Raw genomic sequence first — 24,555 nt, forward strand, 5'->3', positions numbered from 1 at the left:
GACTCTAACTCAGACTTAGTTTAGACTCCAGCACAGTACTGCATCTCAACAACTGGCTCCCTGCCAGCTAGCCAGCACTCATTGCGCGAAGAAATGCATGGCTGGAGCGGGAGAAGAGCAGGCAAGGAGAGAGGTCCTGAGGGACAAGTGGTCCCAAGGGTTAGTACCTGGCAGAGATGATGGAGAGGAAGGGCCGCTTGTCCTTAGCTGAGGCCTCCGTCGTCTTGACTCCATTGTCTATGATCATGCCAGCCTGTGGGAGGAGGGCACACTAGCTATCACGGTTGCCTGCATCCATCCTTACACACCAGCCTAGGCACATGCCTTTGAGTGTGCTAGTAAACCCCAGCATGATTCTCAGAACGTGTCTATGGGAACAGGAACTACTGTGAGGAATGAAAAAAGCCCACTCCACTCTGCATCTCTCTGACCAGATCTGGAACAAGGTGACCTGTGGGGGGTGTAGACAAAAAAACTAACCTGGGGTCATTGAGCCAATTCTACATACAGAATGCACACTGCTTTGGAGAGTTTCTATCCTAGACCCCCAAACCAGGGCTGCAAGTGTGTACTCAGAAGTGTGTCACAGACTTTCAAATGAAATGCTGAACTTAGCTTTCTTTCCCCTGATGTCAATGACATCCTACAGCCTTTTCATGGCTCCCGTTTGACTTGAGGAGAGAGGCTCCTTTCTAAAGATTTTTTTTTTTGGAGGCAGGGTCTCATGTAACCCAGGCTGGCATCAAACTTGCTATGTAGCCTAGGAGGACTCTGAATGCCTGATTCTCCTGCTTCAACCTCTAGAGAGCTGAGATTAAAGGTCTGTACCATCATGACTAGTTTATATACAAACCCAGGAAGTACCAATTTCCTTGTCTTCACTGTTACAAATTGGACCAGACACCATCCTGATGTCCTAGAGACCATCATGGTCCACAGAGTGTTGTCATCTTTAATCTCAGCCTTGTCCCCAGACCTTCTTGATGTGTCCAACAGCTCCAGACTTAAAGGTTGTCCTTATGTGAAAGTTCTTGACATACTGAAGTCCCAGGCATCCCAATCCTCCCCCCTTTTACTCTAGCACCTAGCTTGGAGCAGGGTACAAACTGGTACTCAGAAAAGAGGGGCAATCAGTGAAGGTGGTCAAGAAGTTTCCTATTTTCAACCTTCTGAGATAGCCCTGCACAGATGGGGTCACCCACTTCCCAAAAAAAAAGGGAGAAAGTCTAGGATACCAATGCTACCTCAGAACCATGTCCAAAGTTCCCTCAGTTCATGGCCAGACCTAATTTTATAGTCAACATCACTCATGCCCACAAATGCATCACAGGATCAAACCCGATGTCCAACCCAGCATCCTCCTGGAGGGGAGCCTGGAGTGAAGGTGCACCTTGCTCCTTTGGTTGGGCAGATGCTGTGACTGGCAAAGGCAGGCCCCCAAAGGAGACTTGTGGTGCGTGGTCAGTAACCTGCAGGCTGTGGAAGGCTGCTCTGGACCCATGGTAAGAATGTAGCTTTTCCAGGCAGGTAGGGGCAGGGGGATGAACAGGCTGGCTATAGTGACGCAGCATGGAGAGACTCACCCGGTAGTTAGAATGTGCTCGGTTGTTGTGGAATTTTCCCAGTGGAATGTGCTCGGAATAACCCGGGGAGTACATTCCCACTGAGGGGCCCGTTGGCACATGGTGAAAAATGAACCAGAATCCCGTTTCCTGTTGGGACAGGGCAGAGGAGAGAGCCACAGTAATTAGTGTCAGTGAACTCCTGATTGAGTGGCCCAGGCTCCGGGAAGGGATGCGGTACTGTCAGCAGAAAATGCCATCATTAGACACCACCAAACATACCTGTGTGGTCCGGTGCTTGCCTGGACACCACACACCACCAAACACATCTTTATGGTCCAGTGCTTGCCTGGACATCACACACCACCAAACACATCCCTATGGTCCAGTGCTTGCCTGGACATCACACACCACCAAACACACCCATGTGGTCCAGTCCTGACTGGACCAAAGGAGAAACTCAAGGTTACTCGAATTTGTGATTTGACTACTTGACAGCGCTCACACTTCACACCAGCCCCACCCTATCTGCCACTGTCCGAATTACCGGGTCCCTGTAGAGGTTAAACTCCCAATTGATAAGAGTTCTGAAAGCAAGGGTTCTCAGTCTTCCTTGGAGATCTGGAAGTTGAGGCTCAGGAAGAACAACAGACAGGATCAGGGTCAAGGACCCAAGCAAAACCAGCAGCAGGGGAGAGCTGTGTCAGAGCAAGGCTACTGGGGCAGAACACGGGGCTTGTTTCCCAGCTGCCGTCATCCAGCTCTTTGGGGCTCCCAGCACACAAGGTTTCCCTGATGCAGCTTCCTCCCTAGGCCAGGGCATAGCCTTGGTGTCAGAATCACGTGGTGTTAGCTTACCATGCTGATGCATCAGGTACCATCCGGAGGAAAAATAACTCAGAGAGAGTTACTGTGCATAAGTTGCTTAGCACTCTGGGATGTTTGGATACGAGTGTCCCCAAGGGCCTCATGTATTTGAATGCTTGGTCTCCAGCTAGTGACTCTGGCTTTCTTGGTGTGACCTTTAGAAGGGGGAAATGAACTGGAGGAAGTGGGGTCATTGGGAGTGGGACTTGAGGATTATAGCCTGGCTCCACTTCCTGTCTTGTCTTTTTTTCTAAAAATTTTTTTTTTAAGTTTTAATGTTTTATGTACATGCATGTTTTGTTTGTAAGTATGTTTGTGTATGCCTGGTGCCCACAGATGTCAGAAGAAGGCATAGGATTCCCCCGAAAGTGGAGTTATGGATGGTTGTGAGCCACCATATGGGTGCTGAGAATCGAACCAGATTCTCTGCAAAAATAAGTACTCTTAACCACAGGGCCATCTCTCCAGCCCCTCTCTCTGCTTCTCAGTCCACCCAGATGTGAATGAGCTCCCACTGAGGCGGCCCCAAGTAACACCTGCCATCACACCTTCCCCATGACTATGGACTGCATGCAGTCCCTTAAGCCACAAGCCAAAACAAACTATTCATTAGCTACGGTCACTGGGGTCATGAAGTGACAGACAGGACTGTCATTTAACACCAAGTCACAAGACTCCCCCTCTCCAGACACATGGAGGCGTGGTCTTGGGCTCTGAACACACACATTTGCAGGGCAGCCCCTGCCAGCTCCACCTGGCTTATTTCTGCTTACCTCGGACCCCGCAGCCGCACAGTTAATCAGGTTGTTGTTGGGATTTGCCATCCAGAAGGTGGACACAGCGCTGCAGGGAAGGGACAGAGGTTGAACAGGGTCAGATAAGGGGCTACCAGCACCCTTTCTGCTGCATAGTAGGGGGCATGCGAGACACCAATATTAGTGGAAAAGAGTCTCTTGTCGGAGATTTGGGAAATCGTCGATGTGTCCATTTGAGGCTTCATTTTCTCACCGCAAGGCCGGGCACTTAAGCTGTGCACTGTTCAGGACTGCAAAGGCTAGATGCAGTCTGTGCTTCTACAGAAGCAGGAACGTGGGTCCGAGAAAGCAAGCCTTTCTAAGGAAGGCATCTGTGCAGGAAGCCATGCGGTTCTCTGCATCTACCTCTCTCTGTCTGTGTCTCTCCTCTGTGTCTGTCTCTTCTCTGTGTGTGTCTCTCTTTCTGTCTCAATGTCTGTGTGTCTGCCTATGCTTCTTTCTCTGTCTTTGCATCTCTGTGTCTCTCAGTCTGTTTCTCTGTTTTTTTTCTTCTACATCTGTCTACTATCTCTCAGTGTCTGTTTTCCCGTCTGCCTGCTTCTGTCTGTGCGTCTGTCTGCTTCTGTCTCTTTGACTTTCTGTCTGTATTTTTCTATCTTTGCCTTTCTGTGTGTGTCTCTGTAACACTGTTTGGGTCTCTCTCTGGCTAGAAAGAGATTCTTGTGGTCAGGCTGATGGGTACGTATTGGGAGCTGGTGTGGCAGCTGCTTCCTGTCCACCAGGATGCCATGTGGCATTCAACCACAGGTGAGCCAGAGTTCTCCAGACAAAACAGCACTGGTGAGACTCACGAGGGAGGAGGGAGAAGGGAGGAGGGAGGAGGGAGAAGGGAGGAGGGAGAAGCTACCATGGGGACCTCACTCTGAGAAACAGGCAGAGGTAAACAGGAAGCTTTTAAGGGTCCTTTTAGAGGTCCTGAGGCAGGACGATGGACGTTCACGCTCATCCCTCCCACCCTTCCTCCCCCAGACCCAAGTGTAAGGGGCACACCTTACACTACTATGCACACACTTACTTGCAGTCCTGCCTGGGCTTAGGGATGTACCCTGGGTACGAGTCCTCCGTGATCACTTTGCACATCCTGCTGTCCCGATCTGATGGGAGGAGGGTCCCCGACTTAACAAGGAGGCCAAGGCAGTGGTCAAAAGTGTTGCGTTCCTCTGGCCCATCTTCAGTGAAGAAGCAGTGGCCCAAGGAATTATAGCCCACCACATCCTTGATCTGCAGGGTCAAGACAGGAGTTTCACTCAGCACCCACCTGTGCGTGTGCCCAAATATTCATTCACCGAGTGTGAAACAATACTCAACTACACCAGACCTAAATAGACTGGGGGTGGGGGTGGAGGCAACCTTGACCCCCAGGTAAAGGCCTGAGGGTGGACAAGGAAGCAAACGGGAACTCTCTGGTGGGATGTGCTGGGGATGAGGCTCCAGGGGATAGGGAAAGGGATGAGAGCTCAGAAGTGTGTAGGCGGTTCCAGGGGGAGACCCGGACGCTCATTCTAGAGACGATTCTGTCGAGCTTGCCTGGACGTTCCGAAGAGGGTCTCCAGGGCCTAAGTGGGGGGCGGGGCAGCTCCCCCAGCTGGCAGCACCCAGGCGAGTCTGAGGGGTGGTTCATCAATGTCTGCACTAACACACTGCTATAATCCCTGGAACCCAAGCCAGTTTGTTGGTTCAGGATGCCTTCACACCCCAGGCTGAAAACTAGAGAGGGCTGGGAGAACCAGCTGCTGGACCACCTTCCCAGAACTACAGAGTGCGCAGCAAATCAGAAAGAGCGTCTTGAAGAGACATGGTGAGAGCAGAGCGCGGTCTCAGAAACAACACCAGGAGGCTCTCACACCAGCCTGCCTACCTTGTCAACCACAAAGCTCTGGACTTGACCTCCATCGTCTCCAAGGCCTCGGAATCCTTAGAGAGCCCTATCCCGAGTCCCAGTTCCCTGTTCACACCAGACTCTGACGACAATGTCTCTCCCACAAAGACTCCTGCTTTGGCTCGAACGCCCGAGCAGAGATGATCTCAGCTCACGGGGTACAGTGGGTGAGGGTGGGAGCATTCTCATCTTTACTGTGTTCTTCCAGTCCTGACTGTCCAGTGATTTCACCCAGTGAGATCTCCCCCACTTCCCTGTGACCTCGGATCAACCCACACCTCTTAAGGAGCCACCACTGTGCCAGGAGCTGGAAAATCTGCACACTATCCAAATGCCCTTGGCACTGACTGAAATACCGAGGCCATGCCCTCGGCCCTGATGCCAATACAAGGGACTGTCTTTCTCACTGTAGGGCACTCAGTAACCTTGGTCTATCCCCGTCAGATGCCAAAAGCAACCCTACTCCACCCCATTCCCCAACCCCATCCACCCCAAGCTGGTCCCAGACTTTCATTATTCTGTAGTTCACTGAGTAGGAGGGGGTGACGAAACTGTCTCTGATGGAAAAGTATTCGTCCAAGGTGAGCAACCCCAGCACCTCCAGGCTCTCCCATGGCAGGTGCCTGCTCCCTAACAGCAGGGAAGTCAAAGCTATTTATTAGAACCATCCCCACAGCAAGCCCCTCCACGGCTGAACGCTGGCTGGTCTCTTAGACCTTTTTCATCTCGCTGTAGTCTCACACAGCAAATTTCTGTGGGCAAAGCCATGGCAGGGACATGGGTGCTTTCAGGCCTGTGTGTTCACAAGGAAGACCACACTGCCTGCCCACACCAAGCTCTCAGCCTCCTAAGCAAGCCTCCTTCCTTTAATCTTTGACAACAGGCGAGGGTGTGACCTTGAAGCCCATTCACTCCTTCGATGGGCGTTTCAGCCAATGCCAAGGTCATCCAGTGGGATGCGTCCTTCTCTTCTAGTGAGAAATGAAAGCACGTTATAAATAGCCCTGCAAGACAAGCCTGGAGGGGATTCGGCTGCTCTTGCTGGCGGAGACCTCTAAGATCATATTCAGGGCCTGGCTTTGCAGAGGAGGCAACCGTGCCCAGGGAAGGAAGGTGGGTATCCCAGGGTGTTTGGTACCCTCAGAGTCTCCCGTCTTCTGCTCATAGATCTATCTTGTCCCGACCCATTTGCCCTTCACTTTAGATCACATGGTCAGGAGCCCTTCTCTGAGAGTGAGTCAACGAGCAGGAACATTTTTCTAGCAAGCACTCAGGGAAGAGCTGTCCTCTAAGGCCTGTGAGAGGCGATCCAAACAGAAAGGGCTTCACCCGAAAACAGCTACTGTTGTCAGATGTCCAGTGTCTTACAGTCTTACACACGTTATCATGTTCCAACCTTAGCTCAATGGATGTCACTTGACTTGGATGCCCCAAGTCCCTCTCTTTGCAAGGACCGAACTCAGACTTGATCTCCATCTTGTTTGAAAGAGAGACCAATCCACTGTCTTGAGGGAGCAACGACTCTCGCAGAGCCAGGAGGAAAGGAGGACAAAGGAGAAGGAAGGTCTGGGGCAGGAGAGGAAGAGTAATTCACACCTTTCTTAGCCACAGACTGGTTCTGTAACCCTGAGTATCCCTTGAGTGATAGAGGGATACTAAAAACATACTCAGGTTGTTTCTTCTCAGAACACTTCATGAAGTTGATTACTAGTTATAATAAATGGATGGATAGATAGATGGGTAGATAGATACATAGATAATGAATGAATAGATGATATATATATAGGTAGATATAAATAGATGATGAATGGATAGATGATAGAGATGATAGATAGATGATAGACGGATAGATAGATGATAGAAATGATAGATAATAGAGAAACAGATACAGATGCTAGCTAGCTAGATATATAGGTAAATAAGAAACAGATGATGGTTGCACGAATAGATGAATAGGGAAATAGAGATATATGGGCAGCCAGGTAGATGATAGATATATACATACAGACATATCAGCTAAATAAGTATTCTCTTTTTCTCTCTCTGGGGCTGCCATTCCTTATATGCTGAGCAGAAATAATGTGTAACCCCTAGCCATTCTCTTTGAGAAAACCAAAACTATATTTCCCCTTCATTTTTCTGAGCATCTTCTTGCCTGCCGAGAGCAGCTCATGAATCTTGGAAGCTGTTTTAGGTCTTCCACTGTGGTTAGTAGGGTCTGGGCAGGAGATTGTAAAGGAGAAAATTTATATGAAAGACCCAGAAACAGCTGTCAGGTATTGTTTCAAATAACGTGACCCTTGATTTAGTTGTCACTGAGTCAGGGCATTTGGGGGGGGCGTGGCTAGCACTAGTGGAGACCAGCAGCGGGCAGCTCTAGGTAAGACTGTTCTGTGTATGTCAAGATATTACACAGTCACCACAGTCTGAATTGGCTTCCGTCAGCAACCTGTGTGTTCTACAAAGAAAGATGCTTCAATTAAACAGACACAAGCAGAAATCAGTGATCAGGCTGACTCTCTGGATATGCAGGATTCCACTACAGCTTCAATCAAGCTCAGACCAGAAATATTTCGTTAAAAAAATTGCCTGTGAGAAACAGGCACTGGCTCTTTCCCCTTGGCTGAGTTCCCCAAGCGATATGGGGTGCCAACTGTTTACTAGGCCTTTGCATGGCAGCATAAGCCACCTAGAGGTGACTGACTTAAAGCAGGAGCCTGTGCACAGGTTCTATGCAAACACCAGGCCATTTGATACTGGGACTCGAAATGAGAGATTTTGGCTCCCTCAAGGGACTCCTGGTACCAAAGAGGATGTTACTTACTCCTGAAATCTAGGGTGGGTATGATATTATAAATATGTATCTGTATGTATATATAGATACATACATGTTTATGTATATACACACAGACATACCAGCGGGAAGCCTCACATGCAATTCAGCCATTTTAAAAAAAAATTTCATTTCCAAGCTTCTGCTGTTATTAAAAAATTTAAAAATAAAATTCCCGAGAAGAAGCTGGCCTTGGAGCGCAGGCAAGGGTCATTCGTTCTGCAGATCTTAATGAGTTTTTGAATATGCAAATAGAAGTTGGGAGAGGAAACAGAAGAAAACACTACCTAAAAAGGGAAGGAATGCGTCCGAGACTGTGCAGGGGAGGTGGGAAGGGGTGAGGGGAGAGGATAAGGGGAGGCAGAGCTCCCTCCTAAGGTCAGGTGCTGCCTGAGGAAAAGCGTGTGACCTGAGGGTGCTGTTCTGGAATACTCTCCCCTCCTTTTCTGTACCTCAGTCTCCCAGTGAAGTCCTGGACCAAGGTAGCTTTGTGGGAAAGGAAAGATAAAAATCTGGGTCCTACATCTGGGCTCAAGTGGAAAGGAAAGATGAGAGCAGCTATGCAACCTGACAACACCCATGGTGGCGCACACCTTTAATCCCAGCACTTGGGAGGCAGAGGCAGGCGGATCTCTGTGAGTTCGAGGTCAGCCTGGTCTACAGAGCAAGTTCCAGGACAGGCTCCAAAGCTACACAGAGAAACCCTGTCTCGAAACAACAAAAATAAGAAAAAAGAAAAAGAAAGAAAGAAAAAAAGGAGGGACACATTCAAAGACATCAGAAAAGGGGTGAGCCAGGGAAAATGGAAGCCTCGCCCATAATTCCCAGGGCTGTGCAGCTGGCAGAGAAGATGCTGGGTTTCCCATCCTGGGCCCCAGATATCTTTAGTAGAATGCCAAGAGAAGGGTGTGGCCCCAAAGATGGAGAGCGTAGGGTCTGCCTGGACCTGTTAGCCCACAGAGCCATGCATGGCCCAGCCTGCAGGGAGACAAACCTGCTGTTGGTTTCATCCCCCTGTCACTTACAGTAAAGATAAACTGTGAGCCAGTGCCCAGGTAGAGAAGGGTGTGCTTCCTTCTGCTCTTAAAGGAAGGAGGTAGAAGAGAATAGATCTCACACTGGAGTCTGGTACTTCTGCTACAGGCCAGGAATATACTGATTGCCTTCCAGTAACAGGAAGGCAATGTTCAAGGTCCTGCCTTAGAGCTTCACATATACATGAAGCTCACAAGGAAATAATAAACTGAGCCCATTTCCCTGTGGCCCCTGCAGAGAATGTATGTAAAGCCTCTCAGTGGGAAACTTCTTCCTTCCACCCTACACCTGTTAACATCCTGGGGACAGCGTGTGTGGAGCCTCCCTCTGAAGGCAGGCTTCTTCCCTGCACCCACCAGCACCGTGGTGGGCTACACTACATTGCCAGAAGGATGCCCTCAACCTAAGAGAGCAATCAGTTTGGTGAGTTTTTCCTGGAGACCCTTCGTATGTGAACATGCACTGGGATTTTTCAAAGTGGCAGAGAGGGAGGGAGCACATTCATGCAGTTTTTGCCAAGAGCATCTAACTACACAGGCCCTACTTTTTGGTGCAGGCATATGCTGGCTGCTATCTCCCGGAAGCAGGGATGTTTTCACAGAGCACATAGAAATGCGGAGGCACATGGTGCTACCACCATTTCGTGTCCCCCTCGAAGTACGTCACTTGTTTTATCTGGTTCCGTCCTCACAACAGCCCTTTGAAGCTGACTCTATCAGCATTTTCACTATGCACTGGAGGAAACTGAGGCCCAGGGAGTTTCCATCGCTTCCTGTGACTCTACGTTTGTGAGTTTTGATCAGAGCGAAGAGGTGCACGGGATGAGAGAAGAGCAGTGGTTTGCTAAACAAAGCAGCATTTTAGAGCCACACTGCTAAAAGCTGTCTCCAAAATGCAGGAAAGCAGAAGCCGAAGGGCTTGTGTTTGTGTCAGAAGAGGGAACTGATTTAGATGTTGAACTGGAAGGGGCTGGAAGAGGTGGCTCAGTGGTTAAGAGCACTTGTTGGTCTTGCAGAGGACTCGGGTTCATTTGCTAGTACCAGGTTCCAGGGATCTCATGCCTTCATCAGACGTTTTTGGGTACCAGGCAAGCACATGGTATACATACATACATACATATGCCTTCATTCCATATAAAGATTGATACACATAAAATAAAGCAATCTTTTCTTTTTACAAAAAAAGATAAAAGAATAAATGAGAGGAAGGGGGGCTGCCTGAAGCAGGCTGAGCATGAAGGAAGCTGGCCCCAAGGATGGGGGTACACAGACAGAGGACGGGGAAGAACTATGAGCTAGCTGGCCTCCTGAGACACTGCAGGACCTGCTGGGGTGGGGCAAGTTGCCGAGACACCTCTTGGCTCCATACAGCTCAGCTCCACACAGCTTGGGGTGCTCCACACAGCTGGGATCTACTTATCTGGGATCCACCCACATCTGACCAGGGATGTTGCTAGAGAAACCATCCTCTGCCCCCCAGCCTGGGGCCCCTGCAGTCTAAACCACAACAGCATCTTTGTCTCTATATGGCCTCTTCTGGCTTTGTCAACTGAACCCTCTCCCTGAAACGTAGTCACCCCCTGGTAAACCCTGCAACCCAGTCAGCAAAGAAACACACGCCAGCGTGAAAGGCCAGCTCCCAGAGCAGCTGCATTCAGGACGGCATACAAATGCACATTCCAAGAGCATGCAAAGCCAATCTGCAAAACTTCAGGTCTGCCTGGGATATAGCCCCGCTGCTGTCTGCTTGGCTCAGAGAACCAGAGACCTGGACGCTGTCTAGATGGCAAACAGTGCAATTTGGTTCTGCCTTGGAAAGGCTGCAGTGAGTCTGTGCCTCCAGATCTGGCAAGCACAGCTCAGCTTGGAACTGCGTGGTGGGAGATCCCTGAATGGTCACTAGATATTTGTAGCTGGCACCCTAGCCATGTGGTAGCTGGATAACAAGGCAGCCGAGAGATGCTCCTTTCTAATTTGGCAGCTGACATTCCTGGGAACTGGGCAGGAGGAAGTCTTAGCTTACAGTGTTGCACGGATCTGCTGGTTGGGCAAAGCTGTCCAGGGCTCTGCTCTGCGGCTCTGACTCTACTGTGGGTACCATTGATTCATTGTCCCAGGCTAGATCTGCGGAATGGGGGGGGGGTGCCCCAACTCACTGTCTTCCTTTTCCTACCATAAGTCTCTTGATTTCCCCACCTAAATTAACACAGACTCTTGGGGATGGCCCCCTGCCAGCTCTCGAAGCCTGTAACTCACAGAGGGGCTGGCTCCCCATGCTGTCCTGGCTAGTATCCCTCATGCCTGCTCAGTTCCCCAAAGCCAGCCTGTTCTTTGGCAATACCTGGACTCCCTGCTCCACAGATGGGTTGCTAGGATAACACAGCCAGGAATGTTTCACACACATCCTCTACCCAAGCAAACTGAAAGGTAACCCTGTTCTGCAGGGCTCCCAGGAGGAAACCGGAGACCTGGCTGACTCCGTAGCCTGTCCAAGTTCACACCAGAAGCAGGTGAGAGAAGGCACAGCCCAAGATCTCCCTTCCCTGCATGGCCTAAGTCCCTAGATAGGCTGCTCTTCCAGCAGGTACTTACCAAAAGGCCATTGGAGCCGTGAACAGTGACGCAGCGGGAGAAGGTGTGGTGGATGGAGAGGTCCCTGATGTACGTAGGTGGGTCATAGCCTCCCCGCTCATCCAGGTCACCAGCCAGGTGGAAGTGAATTGGGTACTGGCCCACCAGCTGCTGCCCCATGTACTTTAGCTCCACGCCCTCCAAGTGGGTGGCTTTAAACCCCAGGGCAAACTGCAACAGGAGAGTGAAAGTTAAAAGAGCCCCGAGGCCGCCCCTGATCCCGGCCACCCATCTGATACCTGCATCCCCATCGGAAAGAGGTATCACCTTTCCAGTCCTTTGTCCCGGAGTACCTCCTGGGTACTCATCAAATCAAAGAGGCTCTGTGCACATGGATGACGATGCCTGGCCCTCTTTCACTAAGGAAGTGCAGCAAGGTTTTACAGGATGCTGCAGAATAATGAACTCTGGATTGGAAGTGCCCAGGACAATAGCTAGACTTGCTTCAATCTTCCTTTGCCATCTCCATAGCCACCAATGAAGAAGGGATAATCCTAAAATGCTTAGGGGGGGGTGACAGAAAACCTGACACAGGAGTGCTGGGGACTGGAAGACTTCAGGGTACCATTGCTTACTGTGTGAAGCCTTCTCCCAGGAAGGAAGGGGTTGCTGTGACTCTCTGGAGATACCCTGAGTCTCTGCTCTGGAGGCGGGCCTATGAGTGGAGGGTGGTCATAGCACAGGGAAACTGCTTGGCCAGGCAATGTGTGCCTTCCAGGAGCTCCGTAGAAAGCATGGTCTGGAATGACGTGAGCCAGAAGCAGGCTCGGCCAACTTCTACCAGAGGAGCTGGAGTTTGATATGCAGATCATTTCCCTAGATTCGGGTACCAACTGGAACACTAGTCCAGCAGCCAATGCCCAGAGAGCTGTGTTGAGAATGAGTCTGAGCAGAGTTTGGGCTTCATGGGTGACAGAGTCGTGGGGACTTAAGACCCTTCTCATGAGTGGGAGGCACGGCAGTAGATTGTGTGATGGAGAACTACTGTCTCTTCTAGGTCTCACTGTGGTCTTGGGTACGTGGTGACAATAGCCAGGAAGTAGCCACGGACTAGGGACTGGGGACTCTAGAACCCCTAAAAACATAGGTCTGAACCACAAGACTCTCCCCACTTCAAAGACCAGCAGAGCTCTCTCTGTGAACTCTCAGTTTCCTTTGGTCAACCTCTTTGTTGACATTATTAAAAAGAATGACCCGCCAGGCGGTGGTGGCGCACACCTTTAATCCCTCCTGTAGGGCTCAGAGCCTCAGCCAGGCAGATTCCTACCTTGATGTGACCCCCGAAGGTATCGAAGTCAAAGAAGTCACAGATGTGGCTGCTGTAGGGGTAGCATTGGTCCTCCATCTCTCCCATCACCACGATGTTCCGAGTCAGGAGCCCGACCTCAGCCCGCATGTCCACACCGTCAATCTCCTCCCCAATGTGTAGGTACTGTGGCTTCCCTAGGGCAAAGAGGGTGAGGGGGCAGATTGGCAGGTGTAGCGTGCCCACTCGCTCTTCACCAGGCCCTCACTCAGGCTGGGCCCCATGGTCCTTGTTCCCACAACACAGAACAATGCTCACGTTCGTGTGGTCACATGCCCAGGAGCGGAGCTGTCATTCGTAGCTACCCACGCTTAGGTCTTAAGACCATCACAGATTTGGTTGCTTGTCCAGTAATATTTATTCTTCTGATTTTCAGAGCTAGACTCTCCCGTGATCCATCTGACCCAGAGCTTCCCAGGGGCGCTGGGCTTCCCCCCACCTCCCTTCATCTAGGTAGAAGTGTCAGGGGTAGCCTTGAGTAGCCTCTCGTGCTTTCTAGCCTGGTGGACTAGCCTCACCCCTCAACCAGAGGAAAGCCACGGCCTAGAGATGGCGGGATGGCAGAGGAGAGAGAGAGAGAGAGAGAGAGAGAGAGCTCTAGTCTCCCCAGAGCTTCCACTGTAGCTGCCTTCCAGCTACAATTCTTCGGACAAAACAAACCCTCTCCCTTGCAGACCCCCACTTCAGAGCAGGGCAAACATACCCGTACGCTACTCTCAGCAGCCTTGAGAAAATACATTCACAGCCTGGTACTTAAGGAAGAGCAGGCTGGTGTTCCACGGGCTTGTATACATGCCCCTGTGGCACCACAGGGAGCAGTAGGGAGGAACTTGCATCCTGCTCTGTGCTGACTTCATCCCACAGAGGAGGCACTCTCCCGGCCCATGGATCCTAGCCCTGTCCTGTGTCACATTCAGAAGGCATTGCCTCCAGCTGACAGTCCTTTCCAGGCCAGCCACCTCATCCCTCATCTGTGTTGAGGATGCTCTCGACCCTCAAGCTTTCCCAGACCCTGCTTGAGAAAAAAAAAATCTAACAAACCAAACACCCGCTCCCCCCTCCCCCCAACGTACTCCCTCCAGAACCCTGTCCTGTGTGGTCTGAATCCTTGACCCCGTGGTCTGTCTATTCTCTCCCTCCCACTACCTCACCCCCTTTCCAGCCAAATTCCCTTAGTCTCACCCCTCCTATCTTCTCTTCCTCCATCTGTGCAGAAAACACGGCTTAAGACAGGCTCATTTCTAAGATGGCTAACGGGGCTTGTGGCTATTTCTGTTTCCCTTGAGGATGCAATTACAAAGCACATGCCTCTCCTGTGTGGACTTCCAGCCCAAACCACACCACCTATGCTACTCAGTTCTCACTCTGACCTTGACTTGATTGAGGAGGCCCTTGCCATGGCCTTGAGATACCACGAGTGCCCGTGTGAAGGCCACGGTTAAAATTAGTGATACCCACCACAGTGGCCTTCCTCTGCTTTCTCACCCACAGGAAGAGCTGACCCCTGCCCTCCCCCTTCACTGGCACACATCCTGGGAGCTGGCAGAATTGTTAAGGAAGCAATGCAAAATGGTTTTAGAATTCTGCAGACTCAGTGAGACAGTGGTTTCTTTGAAGCAAGATGACATTGCTCCACGCTGAAGCTGAGAAAACAACTCCGGGCAAGAGAACGGCGCGTGTTTTCTGTCGCATCTGTGACAAATTACCACAGCTTTATTTTTTATAGTCCTGGAGGTTAGATGTCCGAAGTTAATTTCCTGGGGCAAGTCAAGGTGTTGGCAGGGCTGCTTGCTTGAGAAGGTGCTGTTTTGAAACTGTTCCTGGGCTTTTTCAGATTCCAGCAGCGACCTGTACTCCTGGGTTTGTGACCCGGTCTCCCACCTTCCATGGCTCTATCTGCTTGGTCTCCCATCTTCCATGGCTCCATCTGCTTCAGTCTTACCATGGCTTTCTCCTCCCTAATCATCCTCAATCCCTCTTATCTGATAACCTTTGTAATTATATTGGACCCGCCCACATAACCCAGGACACTCTTCCATTTCCAGAACTGCAGTCAGAATTCTAAGTTCTTTTTGCCATGTGAGGCAATATTCATAGGAACGAAGAATAACATAATCAGCATAGAGTCAGCCTTCCACAGAGTCCTTAAGAGTCCCAGGCATAGTGACAGTCAGTTTTCTGGTACTATAACTAATATCTGGGATGAATCAATTTAGAAGAAGAAAGGTTTAATTTCAGTTCACAGTTTCATAGGTTTCAAGTCAGGACCTGCTGGCTATGTCGTTTGGGCCCGTGATGGCACAGGATCTCATGGTGGTTGCGTATGCCAGAGGAAGTCCATATACTTTGCGGCCAGTAATAAAACAGAGAAAGGAGGAGACCAGTATCCCAAAGTCTTCTTCTAGAATATACCCCTAACAAACTTAAGCCTTCCATTAGACCTTACTACCTTCCAATGACTCCATGCGGAGTCTGACAGCGCTAGAGGAGATAATCAGAAGCGAGTTAACTGCAGACCGCTAGTCTTCTTCCTCCCTGGACCCACTATGGCTTTTGGTTTCAGTCATGGTCATGTGTCTTTACTGCTTTAAGGTCCTCCGGACATGTATGTAGAAGCCTCTGCTTCTTTCCCTGGTTCATCTCCCTGCCTGTTGGGTCTGTGGCCTTCACAAGCGAGCTAGTCACAGGGCAAGGGGCAAGGACTGTCTCTGAAAGTGGCGTACATGGCTTCTGAGGGACACTCACTTCAGAAAGCCAGACAGAGGAAACACAGAGACTGCTTGGTGGCTGAAAGGGAAAGAGCCTGGGGGACATGGCTGTCATGGGGTACAATAGGGAGGCTGTTTCTCTCTCTTTTTTTTTTGTCTTGCCGGGGGACCACTTACATGTCGGCTTCTGTCTGGATACATCTTCCTTCTCTCTTTTCTCTGTCAGCGGAGAACCTCTGCTCTTCTGTTTGCTCTCCCAAGCCACCCCTGCTCAACATGCAGAGAACTGGACCCTCTTGCAAAGCTGGGTATCTGTCCCCAAGAGCGTCTGTGATCCGGATCCAGAACTAATCTTCCCTCGTGGACATCCCAAAGGACAGAGTTACCGACAATGCCCAGGGAAACTGGCAAAGGATTTTTTCAGCCAAGCAAGACAGTTTGGGGTTGTGTGAGGGGTATGGTCAAAGAACTGACTGCCACTACCGATGAAAGGGTCAAGGGAAGTGATGGGCATTCCACTGGGACCCGAGAGGTACAGCAGAGCTGGCTTCCCAGAAGATACAATGAGCTACTGGCTCAGTCACATGAGCCCCGCTCCTTCTACTTGTCCAAGGCAGATGGGGCAGACACTCTGGTCCCTGGTAGGTTCATCCCCACCCATCCTTCTTCAGTTGCCACCATGCTGGCTGGTCTTGCCTCCTGAGGCCCTTTGCCATCCGAGCCTCAGAGTTTTCACCCACCTGGTTGCCTTTATCCAAGACCATCATTCTCCACATGGCTCTGAGCCAGGCTGTGTGACTCAGTTTACAGAGGCACCTGGAGCCTATGGTTTAAGTTCCCTGAACCTTGGGCCCTTCATCTATGAAGCAGAGATTAAAAAAAAAAATAGCTCGCATCCCAAAAGGTAGCTAGATCGTTAAGTTAGTTAATCCACAGAATATGTTCAAACAGCCCTGGGCACGTGGTTGGAGTGAAATGACAGAAACGACACCTGCAGCTGTCAGGGCTGTCTCCAGAGCTCCACCAGAGACAGGAACTGATGAACAACAGCTGGTTTCAGGGTTTTCTTTGTTCAGTGGGGGGTAAAGGGGGCTTGAAGGACTTCAGGTGGATAGAAGGCTGTGTTTATCAGACTCCCATGGGCTAAGGAAGTGCAGGTCCAGCTGAGAACTGTGGGAATTTCACAGTCACAGCCAACTCCCCTGCTGCAAGGCTCCTTATCAGAACCTTTACCACATTGCTGCTGTCCACAGCGAGGCCACTTATCTCTCTCCTTGTTCTTTTTGCAGGCCACTCCCAACCGCAGCAACTGCTTGGAGTGGGGTGCCCAATTCCTCTGTCCCTTCCTGGTGAGGGGCTCTCTCACCCCTCTCCACCTCTTTCCATCCCTTCCTGATGAGGGGATCTCTCGCCCCTCTCCACCCCCCCTCCTCTCCGCACGCACATGCGCAGGCTGGCCAGGTCAGCGTTGTCCCAAATAATTTAAGAAAGCCTTGGGCCAAGGAAAAAAGCGGGGAGAACCTGGAATATAGAGGGACTCTAAACTTGGTAGTTTTCTGAGTTTATCCACATGCAGCCCAATACCATACTCTGCAAACCTCCACCGGACAAGTACAGAATCAGATAATACAAAAGAGAAGAAGAAGAAACCATCAATACCTTCTCTGGGAGACAGACACACAGGTACACTTGTAGGTTAGACCCAATCGAACCCAGACAGTCAGGGGAAGTGGGCTGTCCTTCTCATACTGGCTTGCTTAGTCTACAGTAGCACTACCCAACCACCCACAAGGACATCCTGTGACAACCGATTCCTTGTTGTTCAACACGGTAGCCACTAAGCCCATGTGACCTTCACATTTAAAACCTGTCTGTTCTATGAATTTAATTTGACTTCAACTTAATTGAAGCAGCCACCTAGGGCTGGTGGCTGCCACATTGGAAATCGTGGACTTAGATGTTTGATTTCTACAACCTCAGTCTCCTCTTCTGCTTCACATATAAAGCAAGAACCCCCAGAAGCTGAGGGTCTCACAAAGAAGGAACGGGTGACCCTGGAAAGTGTTGGGGCTGTCGGGGGACATGACACTCATTCTAAATAGTGGTGGCAGTGGCTAAAAGTGTGGAGATTATGAGGCAGAGTGGGAAGGTGACGACTTCAGCCACATCAAGAGGTGCTGGGAATCACACTGCAGTTGGTGAAATTTTGAAGAAAAAAAAAACCTTAATTTTTAGATGACTCGTGTGTTTCCAGCACTTTGTCACCTCATCTGTTTCTCATCAGCAAACCCTTAAAATGCAAAGAAGGCTATTTTCTGGAATTAGAAGGAAGGAGGATCCAAGAAGACTGACTCCCTATCTACAGCCAGACTCAGGAGGCAACCCTATAGAATGCAGCAGGCGGGAGAAGAAGGCAGGCACAGAAAGGGATGGGCAGGCCGAGTCCTCTGTGTTAGTGGAGAAGGGAGAGCAGAGAACGGACTTTGGGAAGAGGAGCAGTGGGTGCCTGCTCAGGAGAGACAGATGGACAGACAGCTATGCACGCATACTCATCCCTACCTGAGGCTTCTGTGGCACTGCTTGCCAGAAGGAGCTGTTTCCATGGGGACACAAGCTTCTGAGCAGAGTGGCTGATCCACTCTTACTAGGCGGTGTGAGGCTGAAGAAGAATCCTTCGATGCTAAAGCATAAAGGGACTTGGGGCACCACGAAGCAAGTCTAGCATTGTCTCCACTCCTACGTTCATCCTCTGGGACTTGGCCCTCTGACACTCCTGGTCCAGTTGGTTGAGTTGGTGGCATGCTTATTGGGAACAGTAGCCCTTAGCATGAACCCCCACATCTCTGCTGAGCGAGCCTGGCATCTCATGGGTCCTTTAACCTTAGGGTTATCTTGCCATCCACAGCTCTCCTGCTCAAAGTGAGACCTCCTCGATGGACCTTAAGTTGCTCTCTCTATCTTGGGATTCAGATGAGGTCTAGTCTGCCCAGACCTAGCAGAACTCCTACTCCTCTTGCAGCAAGAACTGGAAGTCAGTCAGGCTTCCTCCATTCTGGATAGCTACATGTTACTTGAAGCCACAAGGAGTGACATCAATTCAAAGGACCTGCCAAAGGGGCCCCTGACATCCCCAGGAGGTTTCTACCACCACACACTGTCCCATTGGTGATCACCTATGTGTCCTATAGATGCAGGCATGGTTCTGCCTTGCTAGGGGACACCCAGCAGACTCACAGACTTCAGTGGGTTCCTGTACATTCAAACAAAGCCCCTAGTTGTCCTGCCTTCTCCCCTTCTGCAGTCAAAGCACTTGCCACACAAGCATGGAGACGCAGGCTCAGTTCCCGCACCTATCTAAATACTGGTTGGGTGTAGCAGCTCACCTCTAATTCCAGGGCTCCAAAGGTGGAGACTGGAGATTCCTGGAACAAGCTACCCAGGCAGACTGACTGTGTCAGCAAGCTCTAGATTCAGCTGAAAGACCACCTCAGTAAATACGCAGGAGAAAGATAGAGGATGACTCCCAAGATGAACCTTGGGCCACCACTCATATACCTGCACATCCTAAACATGTGCCCAAACACATTTGAACATGCATACACATATGCACACTAAACCCACATACACATGAGAAGAATAAAAAGAATTATTGTAGCTGATGTCAATAGCAGTTGTAGCAAGTTAGGTGTGGTGGCTCAGGCCTTTGATCCTAACACTTGGGACATACTTAGACTTTTATCACCTAGATTATTTTGTTCACTTTGTTTCTTTCTTTTGGGGATCAAATTGATGTAGACTTGATTATAAGGTGCCTCAAAGCCTTTCCTGAAGAATGTGGGGTTCAAGCCTCATCATTTAAACAGGGGATCTCTTACCTTGCAACTCTCCTCATCTAGACTTGACCCGCCCCCTGCTACTGCCTTCTCTTTTTTTACTCCCAAATTAGCATCTCACTAAAAATGTTTTGCAGACTCTGTAATGGGTGCCTTGGGATTCCAGCTGCGTACTCGACACAACAGGGCCCCCCTTTCCCCAAGAACGAGCTCAGGAGGCAGAACTCCATCATGGCTTCTCTCTTCATGAAAACGAGGTTCCTCCCAATAAGCCAAGAAAAAAGATTATTTAGAGTTTAGTTTTTGAAGGTTTATTTCTAAAATACTAGACATTTGAAATATACTGGATATGTCTTCTCAGGGCTGAATTTTCTCATCAAGATTGAGATACTTTCTCAGGTAGTAGCATGTGATAGTCTGAACACACGGTATACAGTCTCCTTCCTTCTGGTTGGTCGCTCAGGTTTTTCATTAAGAAACAATCCTTTATTGACTGGGGCAGTCTAAGGATTGCTGGTGAAGGTCATGATCTCTCAGAGAGGTCGCCAGTCCAGTCAGATGCCCTCTCCCTGGACCGTGGCTGTGCAGCATGGGACTCAGAGATTCTTAAAGACAGAGACACCTAGAAATGCTGCCCACTGCCTCCTGCTGCCCAGGCCCTCAAAGATGCCCTTCTCTGAGTCCTTTGCAGCTTAATTTTTTAGTATCTCATTTGTTTCTCTGACACGAACAGCTTGTCAATCAGTTCCTTTCTTGTTTCAGATAGTCAAGTTGGATTCTGTTGCTTACAACTCAAAGATATACATATGTATTTCCCAGGAGCAATGGACCAACATTATATTTAAGGTTTCTGTGATGGTAATAGGAATTCCGGCCCCCAGAGGCATATATATATTTGGATGTTTGGTCCTTAGGGAGTGGCACTACTTGAGAAAGAATAGGAGGTGTGGCTTTGTTTGAGGAAGTGCGTCACCAGGGGTGGGCTTTGATGTTTCAAATTCTTGAGCTAGACCCCGAGTCTTTCTCTCTTCCTGCTGCCTGCTAACCTGGTTGTAGAATTCTCAGCTACCTTTCTCATACCATGTCTGCCTGCATGTTGCCATGCTCCAACCATGGTGATAATGGACTAAACCTCTGAATTGTAAGCAAGTGCCTAATTAAATACGTTCCTTTATAAGAGTTGTTGTGGTCATGGTGTCTCTTCACAGCAACAGAACACTAACTAAGATAGTCTCTCTTTCGCTAACAATCTGTGTTTCTGGTAATGTCACAAAACATCAAATATAGGGTATGAAAGTTATTTAGGAGGAGAAAAAAGGAAACTTGAAAGCTATGGAAAGAGGGGAATTAAAGTGTTGAGGTAGACTAAATTATTTTCAAACAAATGTTCTACCATTTCAGTCTCAGTGAGAAAAATAGGCCTTTCTAGCCATTCATGCTGAACTTGACCAGGGGCTATGCTCTGGATTGACCTGTGTTTTGGCCAGCAGACCGTGTTATCAGAGTATGTCAGTTTTATTTAGTTTTTCTGAGTTCATTTTTTTTAAATTTTGTTTTGAAATAAGGTATTACCTTGAAGCTCAGGTTTGCTTGGAATTCACTATACATCCCAGACTGGCCTCAAATTCACCATGCAATTCTCCATACCTGGTCTCCCAAGTTCTAGAATTCTAGATACAAGCTAGTATGCCCAGTGTGAGCCAGTTCTAAACCCAGACTTTCGAATTTCTCCATTTTCCTCTCATTTCTATAGGAACATTCAACCTCTGTCATAAGAAGAATATGTCTGGGGAAGACTAAGAATAGTGTGGAACCGATCTGATCCCAGTTCCCATGCTGGAGCAAGGCTCAGCGTAGAACAGCTTAAGGCCAGTGCTATGATAGTGTCCCCCAAAGGCCCCAAATCAAGCTTTGCCATGATGCTATTAGGGCTAGCTTTGTGGAAGAAGTTAGATCATCTTCCTCTCTCTTTGTTTCCTGGATGCCATGAGACAAGTAACTCCTTTCACTCCTAGCTCTTGTTCTGACCAGCAGGACTAACAAACCATGAACTGAAGCCTCCAAAACCATGAGCCAAAATAACCATTTCTTCTCAAGTAAATTTATTTCAGATATCAGTTTAGGCTGCCTGCCTGGACAATGTATAGATGCATCAGAACAGAGCTTGCAGCAAGACTCTCTCATCATTTTCTTTGTTACACAGCATTCTGAGAATAGCTCACAGATACACATCTCCTTTCACTTGAGGTCTACCCGTGTCCAGATTCATGCAGCCTGGGCAGAAGTGGGATGCCTACCTGCCACTCTGACCTGCGTAGAGGCACAGGCTTTGCAGGTGAGAACCTGGAACTCTTCCGCCTGGTACATGGAGTAGTCAGTGCTGGCGACGACTAGGGTGTCTCCAGGCCTCCAGGACTGCACATTGTCCACCAGGTTCAGGATGGTGCTGTTTACGTTGGTGTCGATGCTGACCGTGAGCTTGGGCCTCACTGTAACCCCAAAACAGGAAGGAGTGAGAGGCAGCCCTTTGCCCTCAGCAAACATGTGGCTGCCCACCTCCTCCCCCTCCCCTCTGGAAATCGGTAAATGCCAGGTGTGCCCTTCCAAAACCCAAATCATCAGGCTCTCTCCATCACAGTCTCAGTACTTACAGGTTTTTGAAGTCAACAAAAACCCAACCAAAAAAGACCCATTCATTAGCTCCAGGCAGAGGAATTTTCCACTGACTTCTAAGCGGGTTTTCAATGCTCTGCCTCACCACACCCACTTTGCCAAAGATGTAAAACAAATATAGACCTTCTCCACTGTTATTTACAGTAGCCGTAAGCCCCACCCCCAGTCCATCCCTAATGACTGCTTTCTGGAGATGCTGATTCCAGAACAAACCAGCCGTTTCCAGTCCTTTCTAAGGAGGACCGCCTGGGGAACTGGCTTTGAAATAAATAACAGAAGAGGCAGAAAGTCTGTGTCAGCCCTGTCCACCAGCACACTGACTTCTTGAACCATGCCCACCCCTTCTAGAAAGGTGTATGATAGGGCGGAGCGTTGCTGTCTGCTTTCAACTCCGGGGACGTCTGGCTGCTCCTGTCTTTGTGCCTAGACCACTCAGTGGGGGTAATTATGACTCTTTGATACTCCACACGCTGACCCAGCCATCCCGTTTCACAGTGCCTAGCAGCCAGGTCAGAGACCAGAGCACAGTTGTATTTCTAACCCAACAAGGAGCCAGGATCTGCCTGCTTACCAGGTTTCCCACATAGGAATCGTACTCGGTAGTTGCGGCAGGCTCGGCCCCGGGTGTAGCAAGCAAACCTGTAATCTTGGCCATTTTTGTAGACAACTTCAGTGTTGAGGGCAACTCCGTCCATTGTTGTGGCCTGAGGATGGAATGGAAATTACAGAGTAAGGGAACTTTTTTATGACGCAGGGAAGCATTGGTTGATGTCCACATTTTCTATTTACAAGGCTAAAATTGTCCTCACTGCAAAACTATTTACAGCAGCCCAGGACTATTATCCCGATTGTCTACTAGAGTTTTGTTATAAGAAAGACAGTATTAAGACTCGGAATGGAGGTGGAGTGGCCTGATTTGGGGGAAGAGAATCAGCTAGGTTTGGGACCTGGAAGCAAAAACACCTTGCCTGTGTCTACAGGACTTCCTGCTATCATTATGTGCACATGTAAAGAGCACCCAGCACACACGGGCTCTCTTAGGCTCCTGATATGCCCCTACTACCTCATGAACACCCTTCCACTGTGAGTCCACGGAAGAAGCTGGATAATTATTTATCAAGGACTCACCCCGTTCAACCCACAGGTGCTCAGAAGGGTTTTTACATGCCACCAGGAGCCTTGAGGCTCTGTGCCCGGGTTCTCCCCTCAAAGGCTGAGGTTTGGTGGGTTGAGGCTGCAGCCTGGGCAGCAGGACTGTAAAAGCAGCCCAGGTGATGCTAACAGGTAGGAAAGTTTGGGATCCACTGCCTTAGCTAAAGAGGTAAATGCTCGCCGGTGTCCATTGCATCCTCACAGAGAAACTAGGAAGAGGCAGTTGGTTCTGGCGATAAGGAAAACAGTGCGCAAAGAAGATGAGCATCACAAGTCAGTGAGTGGCAGAGGCAAAAACGAAGCTCGAGTTTATAAATTAGCTTCAATGATGCTCCCATTCTAGCTGTGCCCAGCCTAAAAGGCCTTTGTTCAAACATCCTGTTCCTCATTCCACCACCCTCCATTCGCCCCCATTGTATCCTTGAAGTTGAGCGGGGATGCCAAGCAAGAAGCGACAAGGGCAGGGCACAGTTTAGGAACAGGCTCAAAGGAGGGTGGTTCCTGCCAGCTGGGGCTCATCCCAAAGCCAGGGTGTGTCCGTCTGCAGACTGTGACTGTCATTCAAAGATGTGTAATTTAGAAAAGAACTGTGGCCATCTTTGGCACAGAAACCATGGAGACAGGGAGACAGACTTGGATAAGGAAGGAAAGTATCACCAATGAGAGAGAGAGAGAACTAGACTTTTTAGGAAAGATTATTTGTACCTAATGGAGCCACAACTTTGGCTTGAAAGGAGGTCATCCAGATATGCATGCTAAAAGTCAATTAAATTCCAGCTCTTTCCAAGTCATGTGGGCATGATTTCCATGGTCTCTGCAGCAGCTGAGACCAGGTTATAAACTTGTCCCTAAGGGGACCCACTAAGGCCCAAAGAATTCATCACCAAGTTCAAGGTCATCAACTGTTAAAGAAGCCCTGCTCCTCTGACCTCAGAACCCCACAGAGCCAGCTCCATCTTCAAGGGAGTCCTGTCGTCCTGACAACAGTAATGGGCCCTGGCTCATTCATTACCCATTAGGACTGGATATTCATCATGGGACAAACACCAGAAATGATTTCAAGGAACTGCTTAATTACAGAGCTTTCTCTTTTAATGACCTCAGTCTTGGATAAGGAGAGAGAGAGAGAGAGAGAGAGAGAGAGAGAGAGAGAGAGAGAGAGAGAGAGAGAAGAGATCTATCACTGCTAAATGGGAAGAATCTCTAAAGAAACATTATTATTAGCCTTGCTTGCAGATAATAAAATACTTAATAATATTATC

The 24,555-nt window shown here is 49.4% G+C and overlaps 1 protein-coding gene across 1 annotated transcript in view; it reads right to left on the reverse strand.

Annotated features, from left to right (window-relative positions):
• Positions 1-24,555, reverse strand: part of Cemip (cell migration inducing hyaluronidase 1) — a 141,452-nt gene that overhangs the window by 25,981 nt on the left and 90,916 nt on the right. The window contains exons 10-17 of the mRNA XM_075952440.1: positions 22,713-22,845; positions 21,766-21,957; positions 12,889-13,064; positions 11,583-11,792; positions 4,260-4,465; positions 3,203-3,272; positions 1,584-1,712; positions 168-253 (exon numbers count right to left, since the gene is read on the reverse strand). Of these exons, the coding sequence (XP_075808555.1) occupies positions 168-253; positions 1,584-1,712; positions 3,203-3,272; positions 4,260-4,465; positions 11,583-11,792; positions 12,889-13,064; positions 21,766-21,957; positions 22,713-22,845 (1,202 nt within the window). The remainder of the gene's footprint in view (positions 1-167; positions 254-1,583; positions 1,713-3,202; positions 3,273-4,259; positions 4,466-11,582; positions 11,793-12,888; positions 13,065-21,765; positions 21,958-22,712; positions 22,846-24,555) is intronic.

The sequence above is a fragment of the Microtus pennsylvanicus genome, chromosome 18 (assembly GCF_037038515.1).
Source record: "Microtus pennsylvanicus isolate mMicPen1 chromosome 18, mMicPen1.hap1, whole genome shotgun sequence".
NCBI lineage: Eukaryota > Metazoa > Chordata > Mammalia > Rodentia > Cricetidae > Microtus > Microtus pennsylvanicus.